General features: G+C 46.3%; 1 protein-coding gene across 1 annotated transcript in view; it reads right to left on the reverse strand.

The window, feature by feature from the left end:
* LOC139676758 (collagen alpha-1(I) chain-like) overlaps positions 1 to 16,866 on the reverse strand; it is a 43,525-nt gene that overhangs the window by 25,498 nt on the left and 1,161 nt on the right. Inside the window, exons 2-3 of the mRNA XM_071566018.1 lie at positions 9,428 to 9,636; positions 5,029 to 5,248 (exon numbers count right to left, since the gene is read on the reverse strand). Of these exons, the coding sequence (XP_071422119.1) occupies positions 5,035 to 5,248; positions 9,428 to 9,636 (423 nt within the window). The 3' untranslated portion in view covers positions 5,029 to 5,034. The remainder of the gene's footprint in view (positions 1 to 5,028; positions 5,249 to 9,427; positions 9,637 to 16,866) is intronic.

A 16,866-nucleotide genomic window follows, 5' to 3' on the forward strand; every position in this document is an offset into this window, starting at 1 on the left:
GTAAATTGGGGTTGAAACTACTCAGAAGTAGAAGACAGATAGATAGATAGATAGATAGATAGATAGATAGATAGATAGATAGATAGATAGATAGATAGATAGATAGATAGATAAAGGCAACTCAAACCAAGTTATCTTTTCCCATGTAAAAGATCAGTTGTTCCCACCGATGTGGCTTACAACTCCTGGCCTGTCTCCATCAGCAGGGACTGCTGTCAAGTCTCACCAGGACCAGTCTGGCAAACTGGAGGTTTGAGGTTGTGCAAACTGACTCACACTAGAGAGCGAGCAGAGATCTGTAATACCTTTTTGATAGCAGAAATAAAGCCAATCTTCACCAGGAAGGATGTTATGAGCCAGAATTCACACATAATGACAGCAGGTGGAACATATGCCAGCCCGGGAGGGACATCACCATCCTGCCACAGAGCTCCTCTCACTGCCCCCAACCCCGCCCTCTGCCAGGGCAGGACGACTCCACTGCCAGGTGGAGTGGCAGCACTGGGACTTTCTCCATGCTGAGAGGTGAAATAACTCTACATCAGCTGGTGCATTGCATTCTTACTCACTTGTGTTACAGCCTGCACTGTCCGAAGACCTGAGTTGTTGCCAAGATGCAGATCCAAATTAACTCCAAGTGTGTGTGGCTCAGCTTCACAAACGAGGATTTGGGCAGGGCTGTCCCCACGTGCCCTTCCAGCCTGCGCAGTGGATTTCAGGTGAGGCTCAGCATGCACAGAACTGGCCCCACCGTTTCAGTCCTGAGGTTCACCTGCCACGGCCGAGCGAGCTTGGACAGTGCCAGTGAAGTCCTCAGGACTAGAACCTACAGCCCCCGGCATTTCCCAGGAGGTCTCCCATCCAAGTACTAATCCAGGGCTGACCCTGCTGAGCTTCCGAGATCTGACGGGATGTCAGGGAGGCATTTAACTCCAAGTAAAAATAATAAAAATCAGCCTCTACTTTACAATTCAAATTCATACAAAGAAGCAAAATTAGATCAACCCAGACACACAACCAGATCTTGTATATACACAGATCAAGCTTGCTCAGTCTTGGATTGATGTCACTTTCAGTGTTTTTCTAGTTTTGTCAAGCCTCTGCTAAGCCGCGGAGCCAGGGGGGCAACGTGTCCCACCTGCTAGAATCACAGACATAACATGGTACTCCCCCTGTATTTCTGCTCTCTCCCCACAGGTACAGGGGTAGATACAGTGTTTGGAACAGCCCTACCTGCTGCCAAGGCTTCACCTCACAGCTGTCTCTGGAGTTTATAGCACTGCCAGGCTACAACTGTTCCACCTGCATTTGCCATGCCAAGAGTCTGTCTCAAATGGAAGTATTTGGATTTGTGAAAAACAAATCAGGTAGTTTCAAGAACACAGAACAAGATAGTGCTTTATTTAGAAAATAAAACGCTCAGCAGAGGGTTTGGCAGATGAGGAACCAGTAAGCCACAGAGAAACAAACCCCAGTGAGCAAGTACTGCAGAACAACTGTACTGCACACACAACACAAGCTCTGCCCCAAGGAATTATGTCAGAACAAGGTTAAATATTTCACTTGGCTAATACTTTCCATTTAATTTACTTTTATAAATCAATCTGCATAATATACACTTGCATCCTTTATGTTTCAATTTTGCTTACAGTAATAACACTAAGTCTGCAAATCATCCCTGGCTGTATGTTATTTTTATATCCAAGAGCACCAAGTGATAGAAGCTTGGCAGGATAGATCTGACTAACAGAGAGAAAAAGCATTCTGCTTCCCAATGTAGCAGAACAAGACCATGCTCCACAGCCTGATTTGAAAGCAGTGGGATGAAAATGACTCAGCCTATGTTAAAATTAGAGGTATGGTGAGACTAAGACTGCAAGAGAAGTACTGAATTAAATGCATTTTTCCTTGACTCAAATAAGCTTTTTTTATTAGTGCCTGGTAAAGGAAATACTAGCAACTTTAAAAGTCTGTGAAACAGTCAGTCTCACAAGGTGTTTCATAAAGCTGTGAGTGCCAAATGCCATTGTCACTCCTGCAGGAAAGGCAGCGGTGACAGCTCAGGAGCTGCAGGTGCCACAGGTCTGGCTCCCCGTCAGCTGCGGTCGGGCACCGCCAGCCTCCAGTGCTGGCACAGGAGGACAAGGACAGGCCAGGACAAGAACAAGGAGGACAAGGACAGTGCCACACATGTGCCTGCCAGCAGTGGCACCCAGGGCTCCTCTGAGAGCCTCTGCATTTCCAGCCTGCTTACTGGGATGGTCACAGGGGTTCCCCCAAGCCTCCTCTTCCTCCCAGCGACTGGGAAGCAGCCACAGCCCTGACACCCACTCCCAGCACAGAGCAGAGAGCCCGTGGGCAGCAAGGGCCCATCTCCCACTCCCTGCAGCAGCAGCCAGAGGCCCTGGCACTCACCAGCCACAGCCTTCCTCAAGTCAAACACAGGAGGCACTTGGCTCAGAGGCACCTGGTTCAGAGCCACCCTGACATGGTTTTCTGTATCTTTCACTGCTAGTCTGGGCTCAGACACAGACACACAGTATTTCTGGAGCCTCTTAGGAATACCTATTTAACCTCACCACATATATGTGTGTATATATATATATATACACACACATATTTTTAACATACATAAAGAAATATAAAACTCGCCACATTTTGAATGCTAGATGAAAAAAAGCATTACCAGGAACAGTTCATTAGTCCAAATGATCAAATCAACACATTCCCATTCCCCTCCTCCCAGCTACTCTACTTCCAGCCAGCAGGAATGTGTCACAGCTCAGCATTTCGGCCCACTGCCTCCCCAGGCTTTTCCTTTCTCCTGCAGGAAATCCTCCAGCTGGCCTTGCTTTGTTCTGTAGCTTATTTTAAATTCAGCTTCTTTGCATCCATTGAATTCAGGTGCACTGGGGTTTAGTACCTGCACGTGGGTGTTATTCCTGGTGAGATTGCCTTACTTTACATTTCCTTATGGGCAAATTATAAGAAAAAAAAAGAAAAGAATAATTCTTTCAGTGGTTTCCTGCCTTTCTGCAATACACACAAACACCACACATTCTTAAAGAAATGTGAGAAACCAACTGCCACAGAAGGACTCTGCATCTCCCAGCATGGATTAACCAAGTCCTGCCTAAGTTCATGTTGAATGGTTTGCTCAAACAAGTGTTGTAGATTTCTCCTTAACAGGAGAATTTTTGATTTCCCCAAACCTTTGTGTTTAGAAGCAAAATTATTTACAAATTGTGTCATAAAACACCACAGGCCAAACGTTACCCTGGACTTCCATTCTGTGGAGACTTAGGCAGATCCATATTGGGTCTCAAGTTTTCCTGGGGAAGGGCCATGCCCACGATGGGGACTTGGCTTTCAGGGGTAAGGGGCTGAATTCTGAGGGCAGAACCCTCCAGACAGCCCTGGCTGTGATGCAGCAGCGCAGGGACAGAAAGGAGGCACAGGTTATGGGTGAGCAGGGAAACCAAACCCTGCTTTTTCTTTGGCTACAGGTAGAGCTGGAGGGCATGACTCACTCCTGTTTCAGAAGCAGCACCCTTAACCTGGGGCTACAAGAACAGCAGTAAGGTAGGTCACTTGCTAGGCAGACTATCTCAGCTGGGTTTGGTTTGATTTGATTGTTTGTTGTGGGTTTTTTGATGCTTGACAGCTATTACCACTAAATAGCAGAACCTGTGAAAATACAGAGAATGTAATTGCTTTGCTCTGAGAACAAGAGCAGCATTTTCGCCAAACAAGAATGGACTTGTTGGGATGTTTTAATTCCTGGCATAGCTGGGCATGTCTTATTTCCAGCTCAAAAAAAATGGAAACGCATAACAAAGACAGCCAATTGTTTTGTAGGTAAGTGCACACAATTCCCACCACAGGACAGGCTTGTTGATAAGATGTGGTATCAGTACAGGGAAACTTAATACTGCCAGCTGAATGGACCTGTCACATTTCTTTCTGCAAAGTGTTATGTCTACTACTACTGGAAATAGCACAGCCGAGTGATAAAACTTAAAAAATGTGAAAAATATTTTCTCTATTTTCAAGTCTATTTGCCATGTGAATATGACAGCATTTTGTTTTGTCAAAGCACTATTTTATGTGCACAGGACCAGCACTTCTACAACCCCTACACTCATGTTCTTATCAGCAGCGGCAGAGCTTAAACAGCAGCTCATACAGGACCAAGAAGGCAGGTTTGTTGGGTGCTTTTATCTAAAAATAAATAGGAATAAAATAACCTTATGCAAGAATATTGCCCTTAAAACACTGAAACATGTTCTTTAATGTCTGCTGGCTGAGACCTGGTCCTACAGAGACCGAAAGGATTTCACATTGCCAGAACCTTCCCTCCACAAATAGGCACTGATTTCATGTACTACTTTAGGATCCAGTCTTAGAAGACACTATTTTTAACTACATGAAGAACAAGCATGTCTGAAACACCTTAACCCTCCAGCTGAGGCTATATATATTTTAAATCCATTCTAATATGTGCATAATTAATGTGAATATTACTCAGCAAAAGGTAAACAGCAAGTGTTGCAGTAACTCTCATGTCACTAATTTCATTACTGTATCAAAATATGTTACTATAAATGAACTATTACACTACGGAGTGTTATAAATAATTAAAACTAAAACTGCAACTGACAAAATGAATGAAGCAAGAACATTCTGTAACCCAGTGTTCTTCCTACCTGACTTCATAATTTTCTAATTTGAGTAAAATGCTAAATCTGAGTCTGTCTGAGCACAGAAAGGAATTTGTTCATATAATTTACTAATTTGGAAAGTACCTTGGTTGGGAAAAAAATGAAACATGTTAAAACTCACACATAAGCCACTCTATGACAGAACATGAATACACATGCCACACAACATAACCTGCTCCTTTGTCACCCTTCCCAGGTGCCCAGGTGAAGCCATGGAGAGCATGTCACAGCAGTGGGGACAATCCAGGCCAAGCTGCTGCTGCTGCTGCCAGTGGGACAGCAAGTCCTAAGAAGGAACCCATCTTACCTGGTCTCAGAGGACAGGGAAGGAGATGGGCCTCTCCAGCCATCCCAGCTGACACCGCCTGATGCCAAGGAGGTGAGCAGGAACTGTCTCCCCAGGCAGGCTCTCCCACAACATCTGCTGGGCAGCACTGTGGGCAAGACTGGATGCTGAGGGTGAGGCAGAGGCAGGAGAAGCAAGTTCTGCTTTGGCACGTGAAGTTAGACAGTTCAACTTTTGAGATCTAGACATGAGAACAGACAAATGAACAGCATATGAGTGATATAACTGTATCTTTCAGAGGGATTTTTAAAGCAGACCAAAAGTTGCTTTTATGCAACTCTTTAAACTCTGCTGCTCCATTACTCCAATCAATAGCAAGTGTCAAATTGTTTTTGTAGAAGTTTTCTGTTGTTTTTGTCTTGCTTCTTAATTTTCATTCTTTGGATTCACTGAAATAACAAGTCTCTTTTTTCAAACAGACATAAAAGGGGCTGACAAATTCTCCTGCTCAGTTTTCTCCAGGTAAATTCCATATTCTTCTCCTTCACTCCTCTTGGCTTCCTGCTCTGTCTCCTCTGAAGTACGACAGACCTTTCCACCTGCCTTTTTTTTTTTTAATTTTTAATTTGTTGGTGTTTGCTTACAGGACAAAAAGCTTTATCAATTAGTCTCCTGTTCAGGCTGCCTGAGCTAGCCCTGACCTTCACCAGAATGGAGCACCATCCCTGCCAGACCCTGCATGGCTGCCTGGAGGTGCAGCCCCTTTCCCCTCCAGAGCAGAGGGTGGGATGCTAAGGGGGAGAAGCCACAGGATGAACTCTCAGGGAGAAATCCCCATGGTGAGAGAGCTCTGACCTTGCTTCTGCAGCCATCAGGAAGGGGGTTCCTCCATCTCTGGAGCCCAGCATGGCACAGAAGGGTCAAAGGTGGCTTAGGTGGGTCCATGGGCACTTGTGGGCTGCTGGCTGTTGGGTGGCATCCACCTCTCACTAGTGGGAAAGAGGAGAGGTGGAAGGGAAAACCTCACCTATCTGCACAAGTCTGAGTTGGGTAGTTACACTGCAACAGATGGAAATCACTGGGGACAAAAATCCTCCTGCTCCACACTGTCGGGGAGTTCCCCCTGGCAGAGCCGGGGCAGACACAGCAGGTGGGAATGGCCAGGGCAGAAGCTCGTCTGGAACCGCCCTGTGACAGTGAGACAAAAGATCCTCCACTCATCTGTCCTGCCCACCCTGGCTATGGCAACCGCCCTGGGAAGCCAAGCAGGGACTGGCAGCCTGTTCTAGTACAGACAGCCCACGAGCCACCCCAGGGAGTGCTGGGACCATATGAGGAGCTTTGTCAGGCACTGGGCAATGCTGGAAAGAACAGGATGCTCCTGCAAGGATGCACTTCCCTAGGAAATCTCAACTTCTGGACAAAGTTGTGTAGCTGAAGCAGAAGCCTGTAATACACCCTGCCATGGATGAGGACACTGGGGGGTGTGCTGGGTATAAGCAAGGATGTTTATAATTTTCACTTTTTAATAATAAAGCCAGATTAATCCTGTCCTTGCTAATCTGCCATGACAGAACAGCTGACATAAGACTCCTCCAAGCTGCAATGGGTGTTTACAGCTGCAGGAGCCAGAGGTTGCTAAGCATAGAGTAAAATCCCACAGACCAGCTATTTTCTTTTTTCTAATAACCATTTCTCTAAGCAAGTATCTCCTAGTATTTTAAAAATTCATTTTGATCAATTTAAAATTAATAACAAAAGAGCAAAGTCCTTAGGGCCTGAAAGCTCCAATCTCTGTCCCCTGGAAGTGCTGAGTCAGCTCCAGAGAGCTAATTTGGGTCACTCAGTGTGCTGTTCATGGGCTGCTGGCTGTCCCTGCCATTGCATGGTTCCCTTTCTGAGCAGAGCTGCTGCACTCCAAGGGCACTGCTGTGGCACCTCTCTGCTGCTGCTGCCACTGCTGTGGCTCCACGCTGTGTATTTACTGGGCAGGAGCACAATGGAGCCTCTCCAAGAGGAGGGAAGGACAGTGGCAGCAGGACACAGCACACACAGGGTCCTGCTCTGCTCCCACAGTGCTGCCCCACCACCTCCTCAGACCCCTGTCCTGGTCGCTGACCTGTGCTCTGCTGGGCCCAGGAACAGCCACCAGCAGTGCCCAGAGAGTGCTGGCTCCTGCCTCCACTCCAACCATAGCCCATGCCCAGACCCACCTCTGCTCACTTCCCAAGGGAACGTGTGCTCCCAGGATGCCAAAGCAGAGCCGCTGTGCTCCCTCACTAATTGCCCATTTCTAATTGCAGTGCCATGGTCCCAACAGGCAGCTCCTACGGTAACTTCCCAGGGGGATGAACACTGAGCCTCCGCTTTGTACACTGGTGCAGCATGTGAAGAAAAGCAGTTCCCACTTCACATGCCTGGAGCACATGACCCATGCCAGTGGGTGTCTGGATCACCACAGCCCTGGGATGCTGGCACCCAGCAGGGCCAGCCTGGGCAGCAGTGGCAGGCTGCATCCATGGGCTGTAGGCAAGACGAAACATGCTGCCCCTCTCCCCACACCCAGGTGCCAGTGGACAAGGGGGCTAAGGAGCTTTCATAGTATTCTTGTGGAATGAAAATTCCTGGTCTGCAGAAGGGGAACATGAGCAAGACCATCAGAAGGGCAGAAGCCTCCATAGCCCACAACACCCCTGTGCTCAGTCCTCTGCCTGCTGACCAGGTTTGGGTTCCCCAGCACACCCCTCTCAGGGTGCCCTAAGGAAGGGCACTGGGATCTGACGCCGAGGGCCATCACAAAAGACACAGTGTGACTGCTGTTCCCCTGGCTGGAAGAAGCAGATAGGAAGGCTGTGTGCAGCCCTCGGGCACAGCCAGGCTTTGCTGGAAACAGGGAGGCTGCCCGTCAGGTGGAAACACAGGTCTGCATCCCCACCAGCTTGCAACACATCTTTGAGCACATTGGTGACCCCCAACAGCCAGCACCAGCTCTGCACCCTGGCCAAGCATCACTCTGGGGTGGGAAGAACTGACCAAGTGGGAAAGCACAGACGTCATCCTGGCTCCCCTTGCCGTGGCAGCTGCCCAAACTCTCCTCTCATGCTGCCAGTTATTCTTCCCCAGTGCTGCAGCACCACGAGAGTCAGCCCCAGCGAGGGTGAGCCCTCCCAGGGGCACAGGCTGGGCTCGGCCAGCTGAATGGTGGCAGCAGAACACACAGAACCGCTGGCGCTCTCCCGGAACCAGTTTCACTTCCCATACAAGCAGGGCTCCCACTGAAGGGTGCCTCAAGTACTGCGTGAATGCTCTTAGGTTGGAGCTTGTTACAGGAGCTTATACATATTAAACAAGAAAGAAAGATCTGTCTATAACTTGTTCTTTACTAACAACAAATAAAAGGTTTGGACGGAATCCATTCTAGAGCAAATTTTACAAGGGCCTTATGTTGAAATTATTCGGTAGAAAGAACTGAACAAAGCTCAGCGTGTTTGAGAGGGGCTTACCCCAAAAAGCAAGGTTTGTGGTTGGTTTGTTTGGGGTTTTTTTAAGAAAAGCAAACACTCTTTTTTTTGGTATTAAAGTGACAGAGCAGTAAGGATTTATCAGTAGCACTGCATTAGCCTCCACAAAACAAAATAAACAACTGCTCACTTAACTAGATCAGCTGCTGGAGCAAGTGTTAGAGTCACCACTATCAGATCTGAAAGCAGACAGGAATTCCTCACTAATGCACTGAAGAATAAAAGATCTTCTCTGTGACAAGGGCCTGTGCAGTGCCAGGTGCTGGGGCTGAACGCTGCATCCTGACACACGTGTGCCCACACAGCCTGCTGCTCCTTCAGGAGAGGGAACACCTTGGTGGCAAAGTGAAATAATGCTACTCTATGAATTGCTAATTTTTTACTTGTAACACGTAAAGCAGCCCATATTTTACAATCAAGGTAATCACAGCAACACGGAGCTCTTCTATACAGCTGCTCAGCATCAGATGCTCTGCTGTATTTGGAATATATTGCAATAGCAGGCAGGTAGCACTGCAGTGTGGTCTGTGAAAAATGGCAAGGAAAGGAAATGTAGGGAAAATGTAACTATTTAAACCGGTTTTTTTTGATATCAACAGAAGAAAAAAAGCCTGAGCAAATCAGTTTTTGGCCCATTATCTTTACAAAGGGCCTTTTAAAGTATAAAATTGCTGCTGTTCTCCTGTGCCTCTGCACTGAATCTGGCAATGCCCATGTGGGAGCAGGCAAAGCCGGCCAGAGGCACTGGGACCCTCAGGAGGCCAGTGGAGACAGAGCTCACCAGCTCCCATCCCAAACCACCCAGCCAAGAAAACCCAAAAGGACCCCCCAAGCAAGTGCCTGAAGCACAACAAGAAGATTGCTACAACCCTGACAGTCAGTACAGAAGCCAAACACACCTTGTTTGGCCAGGAAACCGGGAAAAGCAGCCACATTCTTCTGCTAAGGAGAGGAAGCCCCGACGCAGTGACCTTGCCCAGCTGGGAGCTGGCTGCCTGCAGAAGGTTGGGTTGGGAGTCACCAACAGCACAGGCTTTCCATGCTCCTGGCAGGTTGTCTCATGCCAGCAGCCATTCTGGAACCAGCTCAAGCACAAGTGGTCTGTGGCCTGGGGAAACATAGAGAGAAGAGTCATAAGGGGCTGGAGGACCAGGGCAGCTTTTGAGTCCAATTCCTGCTCTGGCAAATGCCCTTTTCCTCACAACAGCCTTCAGAAGGGACCAGCCTCTTCAGAACTCAGAGCTCCAGCATTCCTGCTTACTGTCTGCTGAACTCCCAAGTGTTTCTGAAACTACAGTCTCCAGAGACCCAGAAAAAGATCTGAACACGCTGGGAAGCACATCAGTCCTGCCACTGCAGGGCAGCCTGGTGCCTGTGTCCTGCCTCTCTAGTTCAAGGAGCGGTTTTGTCTCTGCCAGAGAGGAGCAATGGGACAAAATTACAGCCTGCTCACCTATTAACATTTACCTATGATAGAGACAAAAGATTTTGGCTCGCACCCTCATTTGCTCACTGAAGAGAAATCAAGATTAACCAAAATAGTTGAACATGTTTCTGTTTTAAATTAGTAAGGTTTTTTTTTTAATGACAGAAATTGAAGCCCTGCTTCCCTGGAAGGCTGCAGGGTGACAGACCCAGTGCAATGGCAGATGACAGAATAAGCCTGTAAAGTTTGGGTATGAGATTTCAAAGCCCTTCCTCTAATGTCCCAGAGTGAGCACCACAGGCATTCCTAAGGTTATTTAAAGAAACAAGCAAAGTTTTCTTTATCTGTCAAAAAGCAGGTAAGAAAAGAACACAATGACAATTTCTCTGTAGGTCATGTCTACCAGCACCCCCCAAATGCTGCCTGTCATGCTGAGGCCTCCTGGGCACCCACCTGCCACTGTCAGCACAAAGCCTCTGCAAGGACAGGCCAGAAGAAGACTCAGATTCAAGGTCAAACTTTGTAGTGAAGCAACAAAACAGTGTTCAGTGTTTTAATGACAAAATCTGTTACAAGTGTCACCATTTCAGTTCTCAACTTCTGTTTCTTTTCTTACCTAGTGCCTGGACAAGGGATATGACTGATCAGTCTCTTGCTGATAAGAACACAGGCATCCAAGAACAAAAATAAATCTACTTCCAGTTACTTCTGTGGAAGACAGAGATGGTCCTAAATTTGTGATATGTGCATGTGGCCTGCAAGATACGGTGTTTGCTAAATGAGAAGTATCCAACACTACATTTTCAACGCTGCTTATTTCAATTTTTTTCTATTTGTTCAGTATTTTCAAGGGTAACAACATGGAGGGAAAATTGACTGACAACAGGTGATTCTGAATTGTTGGCTTTGGTAGCACAAAGGAAAAATGCAAAGGAACTCTTGCAAGAGCACAGCAAACAGAAGTGGTGCTCACTCACACTGCATCCTGAAATACAACCAGGTACTTTGTTCAGAAATGGCATTACCTTTCCTCAGCACAGCCTAAGTGTTAGCTTTAATATGCAGCACGTTTCCAGCTTATCTAACCTACAGCAATTTCGCCATGAGCTGAGAGTACATTAAAGGGTGCTAGTGATTATAAAGCATGTATTAGATCAAGGAGATTCTCCTGCAATATTTTAATTTTCGCTTGCATTAAATTTACATGAATCTGCTAACAAACAGGGAAAGAGGCGCTGTAAATGTGGCAGCAGGCATGCATATCTTCATTTATTCTTCCCTAGTTTTAACTTGTAGTTAAACTTAACACACTTCCAAGTGCAAGTAGATTGAAGCTCCATCTAGTGCCAGGGGCCTGGAAGTTACTGCGAGAGTTGGACTCCAAAAATAGCACACACTTTCACAAAACTATGGAGGAGCAGCAGCCAGCCTGGAATCCCAGAGCTGTCCCACGCAGTCGAGAACACTGTGGAAATGCTCTCAGAGTGTCTAAGGGCTTCATGTTAAAGCTGCTGTCCCTTGGGCCGAGCAGAGCCTGGGCAGGCACAGCCCCAGGAGAGCAGCAGTGCTGAGAGGGGTCCCCACGTGCCTCGCTCCCCGGGCCCCACCAACACCCCTGTCCTGCTCCTCTCTGCGCACCCAGGGCACTCCTGCTGCACCCCAGTTCACCAGCTAACCCCTTCCAAAGCCAGGCCATCAACGGCTCGGAAATGTCCCTGCTGATAAATACACCACTTAAGCACCTGCCAGCAGGTCGCCACTGTCTCCTCCACAGACACCTCCTAAGGGTGGCACAGAAAATGAGGGTCTGTTACCAACACACAAAAAAGTCTGACTGGTGCTAATGTTCCCTTCCTCTCCTTTTCTGCATTTTCTTGCAATAGCAACTGCTAAAACTGTACCTGTTTCTAGCTCTGTAACCAAACCACGCTGCATGGCCCAACTCCTGTACACGTGCTGCTCTAACCCAAAGCGAGGAGTTTGTGTAGCAGAGGACACTTGTTCTGATTGTTCTGTCAAGGCTGGAACATGTTGGAATCTTTTTTGCATACTGAAGTCATGTATTTTCATTTAAGAAAAGTGGTCCTCATTGTGCATTTTACATTTCAGCTTCAGAAAAACTGAAATGGGAGGAATCCTTTCACTTTCCTTGTTAAACGTAACACACCTGAGTTACAAGACTTTAACAAGCACTTTGCCAATTGGGCAGAGTAGACAAGCTGCAGTAGATGCATCTGTCCCATGCTCGTCTTCACACAGCCTGAGCCCACCCTGGGAACACCACTGCTGGAAACTCATGGGAGCAAAGAGCAGGTGTGAGCAGCTGTGGGCACTCCAGGTGCTTGCACTGCACATTTCTGGCTAAAGAAAAATTTGGTGTCAAATAAAAAAAAATAAAAATTAAAAAAACTTTAGCCATTTCTGCTTCGTTCAAACAATAGTATTTATTTGTAATTTTATAGAGCATTATAAGGCTATAAGTGTACTGTTTCTGGGGAAAATATGTTTTTTTAGATTTCAGAATTATTATTAAATGCTTTTGCAGACAGTGAATGTTTTGGGGTAGAAACTGTGTATCACAGATAAAATTATATATCTGTGATCCAAAAATCCTTTGGATTTTTAACAAGTAACAAGCATTAACAGCAAAATTATCTGAGACCAGAGGAGGAAACAGCCCCCAGACGAGCACATTTCCAGGTGGTGTCACTGAAGGCGCTGACTGGAGGCAAGAACACCCTGACCAAAGCCCCGGAGCTCCTGGCTGAGCCCTGGGGGCCACAGTGGGTGCACAGAGCGGGACAGACTCTGCTGTTTGTGAGTGCCCAGGATGGGCCGGGGGGTCCCTCTGACCCCACAGCAACACCATGGGAGCAGAAGTTTATGTAATACATGCTCACATAGTGCAAAAATGCAGGTCAGCTGTTGGAAAGGTAAAACTGCATCCACCAGTCAACTGTGACAGAGGAAAAACCCCAGCAGGAGAAGCCTGAGCAAAGTTAAATGTTCTCTTTCATCTTCCGTAATTTCTCACCATGGTCAGTGAAGTGCACAGAGATCACAGGTTCAGATTTCACATCACAAGAAGATTGTTACCTGTTAAACCACACTGCACAAACATCCATAGAAAAATTACTGTGTCAAGGTCCTGTACTTGCTGTGCTCCATTTTCCACCTTTCTGCTTTCTCTTCCTCTTCAATTTTGCTTCTCCAACCCTCTCACTCCATTTCTTAGCCTCAGTTTCGGCTTTTCGGATTAACTTCCACACAACCTTTAACCCACTGCAACAGCCAGTTCCCAAAGGCATGTGATGAGTCACCACAAACCCTTCAAGGCTTTGGATTGAGGATGCTCCACCTTCCCTACACTGTGTCGGGCCATCTACAAACTTAGTGAATGTCACGGGACATACCCTCGTCTCATGACTGAAAAGTTACCAGCTGCCTACTTGGGCTCTGTCTGCTTGATTTAAAGCAAAACAAAATGTTGCAGGATCTAAGCACACCCAAGAGCCCAACTGTTTGGTAACTGTGAAAGTGTAGAAAGCTGGGTCATATGGGTCTAATTCTGCACTTCTCACTCCCACAGGGACTTTCCTCAAAGACACCATTACTAACCAGAGATTACCTGTCCAAGGAAGAATTTACGTATAATGTACTTTAACTTCTAGGATTAAGGTTTATTTCTCGTTGGCCACCAGCGAAAATTTACCTTAAAATTCCTAAAGCTGAGCAAAGTTCCGTGACTTCAGACATCTTTTTTAGTGCTTTGGCCAGTCTCTAAATCACAGTCACACAGAGGAGTCATTCCTCATACTTTAAGTACTTCTGAAAACCACAAAAATGGAAACAACTTCATACCCTTATCTGACATAACCACATCCCCACACTTGCACCCAATTTTCAGAGTTACATTTAGGTTTGTTCTGTTTGAACCTGATGGTCAAATAAGGGATAAGGAAGGGAAACTCCTTAGAACTGGTTTCATACCTGATCCTTAGGAAGACAAAGATTTTGCTAAGCTATCTGTATCAGCCCAGGCCAGGCCAAACTCCTCTATCAAGACAAAACTTTTGTCCTCACATGAAGTCACACCAATGTTCTGAACGATGCAAGACACACCAGAAGAGTATCTTTTTTTCAGAACTTTCTGGATGGTTTAAGCACTGCTCTATAGAGCTCTCTGCAGTGCAGCCACAGCTCTGCTGGAATGGGACAGGACCTTCTTCATGCACAGATGCAGCTGTGCAACAGAACTCTGCACTGAGGTCTTAATGATTGCTGCATTTTGTATTACTGCATTTTTTTAAACCCAGCTTCAAGTTTTCCACTCATTAATATGCCATTTTTACAACTTCTTTCTAGCTAACACTCATCCCAGCCTTTGGTGGCTTCCTGGGTTTTCAGACAAGTCGCTCAGGTAGCCGTGGGAGGAGCTCACACAGCCCATCCCCTTGCAAGGCTGACACAGAGCGCTCCTGCCTGTCACCTGCTGACTCGTAGCACTTGTAAATCAGTGTTCCCCTCTGCACTTCCGAAAGCACTTGTGGTGGAGAGACAGACAGCCACAGGAACCCGGTGTGGGCAGGAGGTCAAGTCACCAGAGCAGCGCCCACACAGCCCCAGCCCCAGCCCTGCCAAGTTCAACTCCACAGAGAAGCCCCGCTGTGCCCTGCTCGCCCTCCTGGCTGTACAGAAATGCTGGTTACAGTCATCTCCAAATGGTGAAAAACAGAACCTGGAACATCATAGTGATTGGACTCAGTGATCTCAGAGGTCTTTCCCAACCTAAACGAGTCTATTGTAAGCAACCCTGCCCTTGGCTGTCTCACCATCCTGAGCACAGCAGCAGTGCTGGGAGTTACAAGGCCTGATGGAAAGCCCAAGTTACATTATTAACAAAATAAAGCCTTCCTTCAAACTCTTGGCCAGTTTCAACTTTTCTGCAACAAAGACAAAAGTAGTGAAGTTTCTCACAAAGCTATAAATAGTGAGCAGACTCTGGCTAAGCAGAGATGGAATTTTAAAATTCTTTCAAATGATTATTTTTCTTAGATGTGATCCAACATCAGTTTTAGGCAAAGTTCTGAACTGAAGGAAAATGACCAGTAATTATGACAAGCTGCACAACCCCCCAAGTGTGACATTAAATTCCAGAAAGAACAAGTACCAGGCAAATTGTAGGAAGAGATTAAAATGCAAGAAATCACTATTTCACAACTATTTTTTGCATAGCTATAGCTTACAATCAGCCCACTGTACACGTCCATCAGCCCAGGAACTGATGTTAACATAACCCACTACATCTATCAATTTTAACAATTATATTTATATAAATATATAAATCCTTCACTGAATAAATGCCTCAGATTACAATTAAGCCTCATAACAAAAAAACCCTAACTCCCCAGTTTTACAGTCATTGACATACAGGATTTTCTTAAATCCAACAGACTCAAAGGTGGTGCTGCAGCAGTGTCTATACAAATAGTATTATAATAATTGTATAACATAGAGCACAACCAAATGAGACACCTAAGAATGAAAATAGAATTAAAGGATCATTATTTTCAGAAGTAACAGTGATGACTGCTGAACCTGCAAATTAGACAAGCTACCTGGTAGCTTCATAACATTAAATAACATTAACCCAATTTAGACTTCACTTTCTAAATATTTTACTAGTTATTTCACAAAAACATGACTAGAAGCTGAGCTACCAAAGCAGGTGGCATATCCTCTACTCTTATCCTTCCATTTATGTTCAGAAGATCCCAGATTTCCATAATCACCTGCTCTGTGCAGCTCTTACGAAAAGTGCTGCTCCCCACGGGCACACTGGTATTACCTGACCTGCTCTGCACTCTGACACCCAGATGAAACATTTGCTCTGTCGACCCTGGCCAGGCTCTGGAGTCCCTGGATCGCAGGGAAGCAGCTGCTTTGCCCTCAGCTCTGGCTGGCAGTGACCACGGGGTCTGTGTCTCCCCTGAGGCAGGACTGGACATGGGCTGCGAGGGCTCCGGGGCTGGGGAAGGCACAGCTGCTCCTCCTGGGCCAGAAGGGCCGGACAAACACCTTGAGGGGTGGGCACATGCCGGAAGGGGAGATCCCTCCAGGCAAGGGGCGTAGCCTCTGGATAAATCCTGGAAGCCCCCAGGTTGTTGCATGGGATACCTGCATGCTCGTACCAAGCAGCCTGCAAAGCCCCTTCTCATTAATCACAGGATAATAATAACAAACACGGCCAACAAGCAGCTCCCCAAGGCCTGCTCCAGGGTGAGATGTCTGCCTCTAGATTCATTAAATCCACTGACCAAAGTGACACAATTTGGAATCCTTATTGTAGACTGGAAAGACAACAACAAAAAACTAAACACATTTTGGTTGAACTCTATTAGGCTCATCAGCCTCACGTTCATTTCAGATGGATAAATTCCATTGTGGGGCAGCAACAGTATTTAACTGTGACCTCCTATAGGCCAGCGTTAAAAAGAGAAGTGACCCTCAATGACACCTTCAGACAGAAGAGAACCTTTTTTCCTTCCCATGGAAGACATCTGTGGAAGGAGGATGACAAAGGCAACCCAAACTTCACAAAAAGCTTTAACCATTTAAAAAGCCAAAAGGAACTTTGATGCCTGTAACTCATTAGTAGATATAGTGACATGAGGATGTTTCTGGGATACATGGATGATGCTGTCCAAATTCAGAGGAGGAAAGGCACTGTGAAAATAAAGTACAAAAAAACCTTAAGGAATTATGATAAAATATGCAAATGAGCTCTCTCCAAGTAATCCAAGCAATCACTACTAAACAACACTCAACCTCATGACAACAGAACTAGGTTTTTAAAGGGCTAAGAACACCCTTAAGTATGCTGTACAGGTGTCCATTACAACTATCTGGGGC

This window comes from Pithys albifrons, chromosome 11 (assembly GCF_047495875.1).
Source record: "Pithys albifrons albifrons isolate INPA30051 chromosome 11, PitAlb_v1, whole genome shotgun sequence".
NCBI classification, from domain to species: Eukaryota; Metazoa; Chordata; class Aves; order Passeriformes; family Thamnophilidae; genus Pithys; species Pithys albifrons.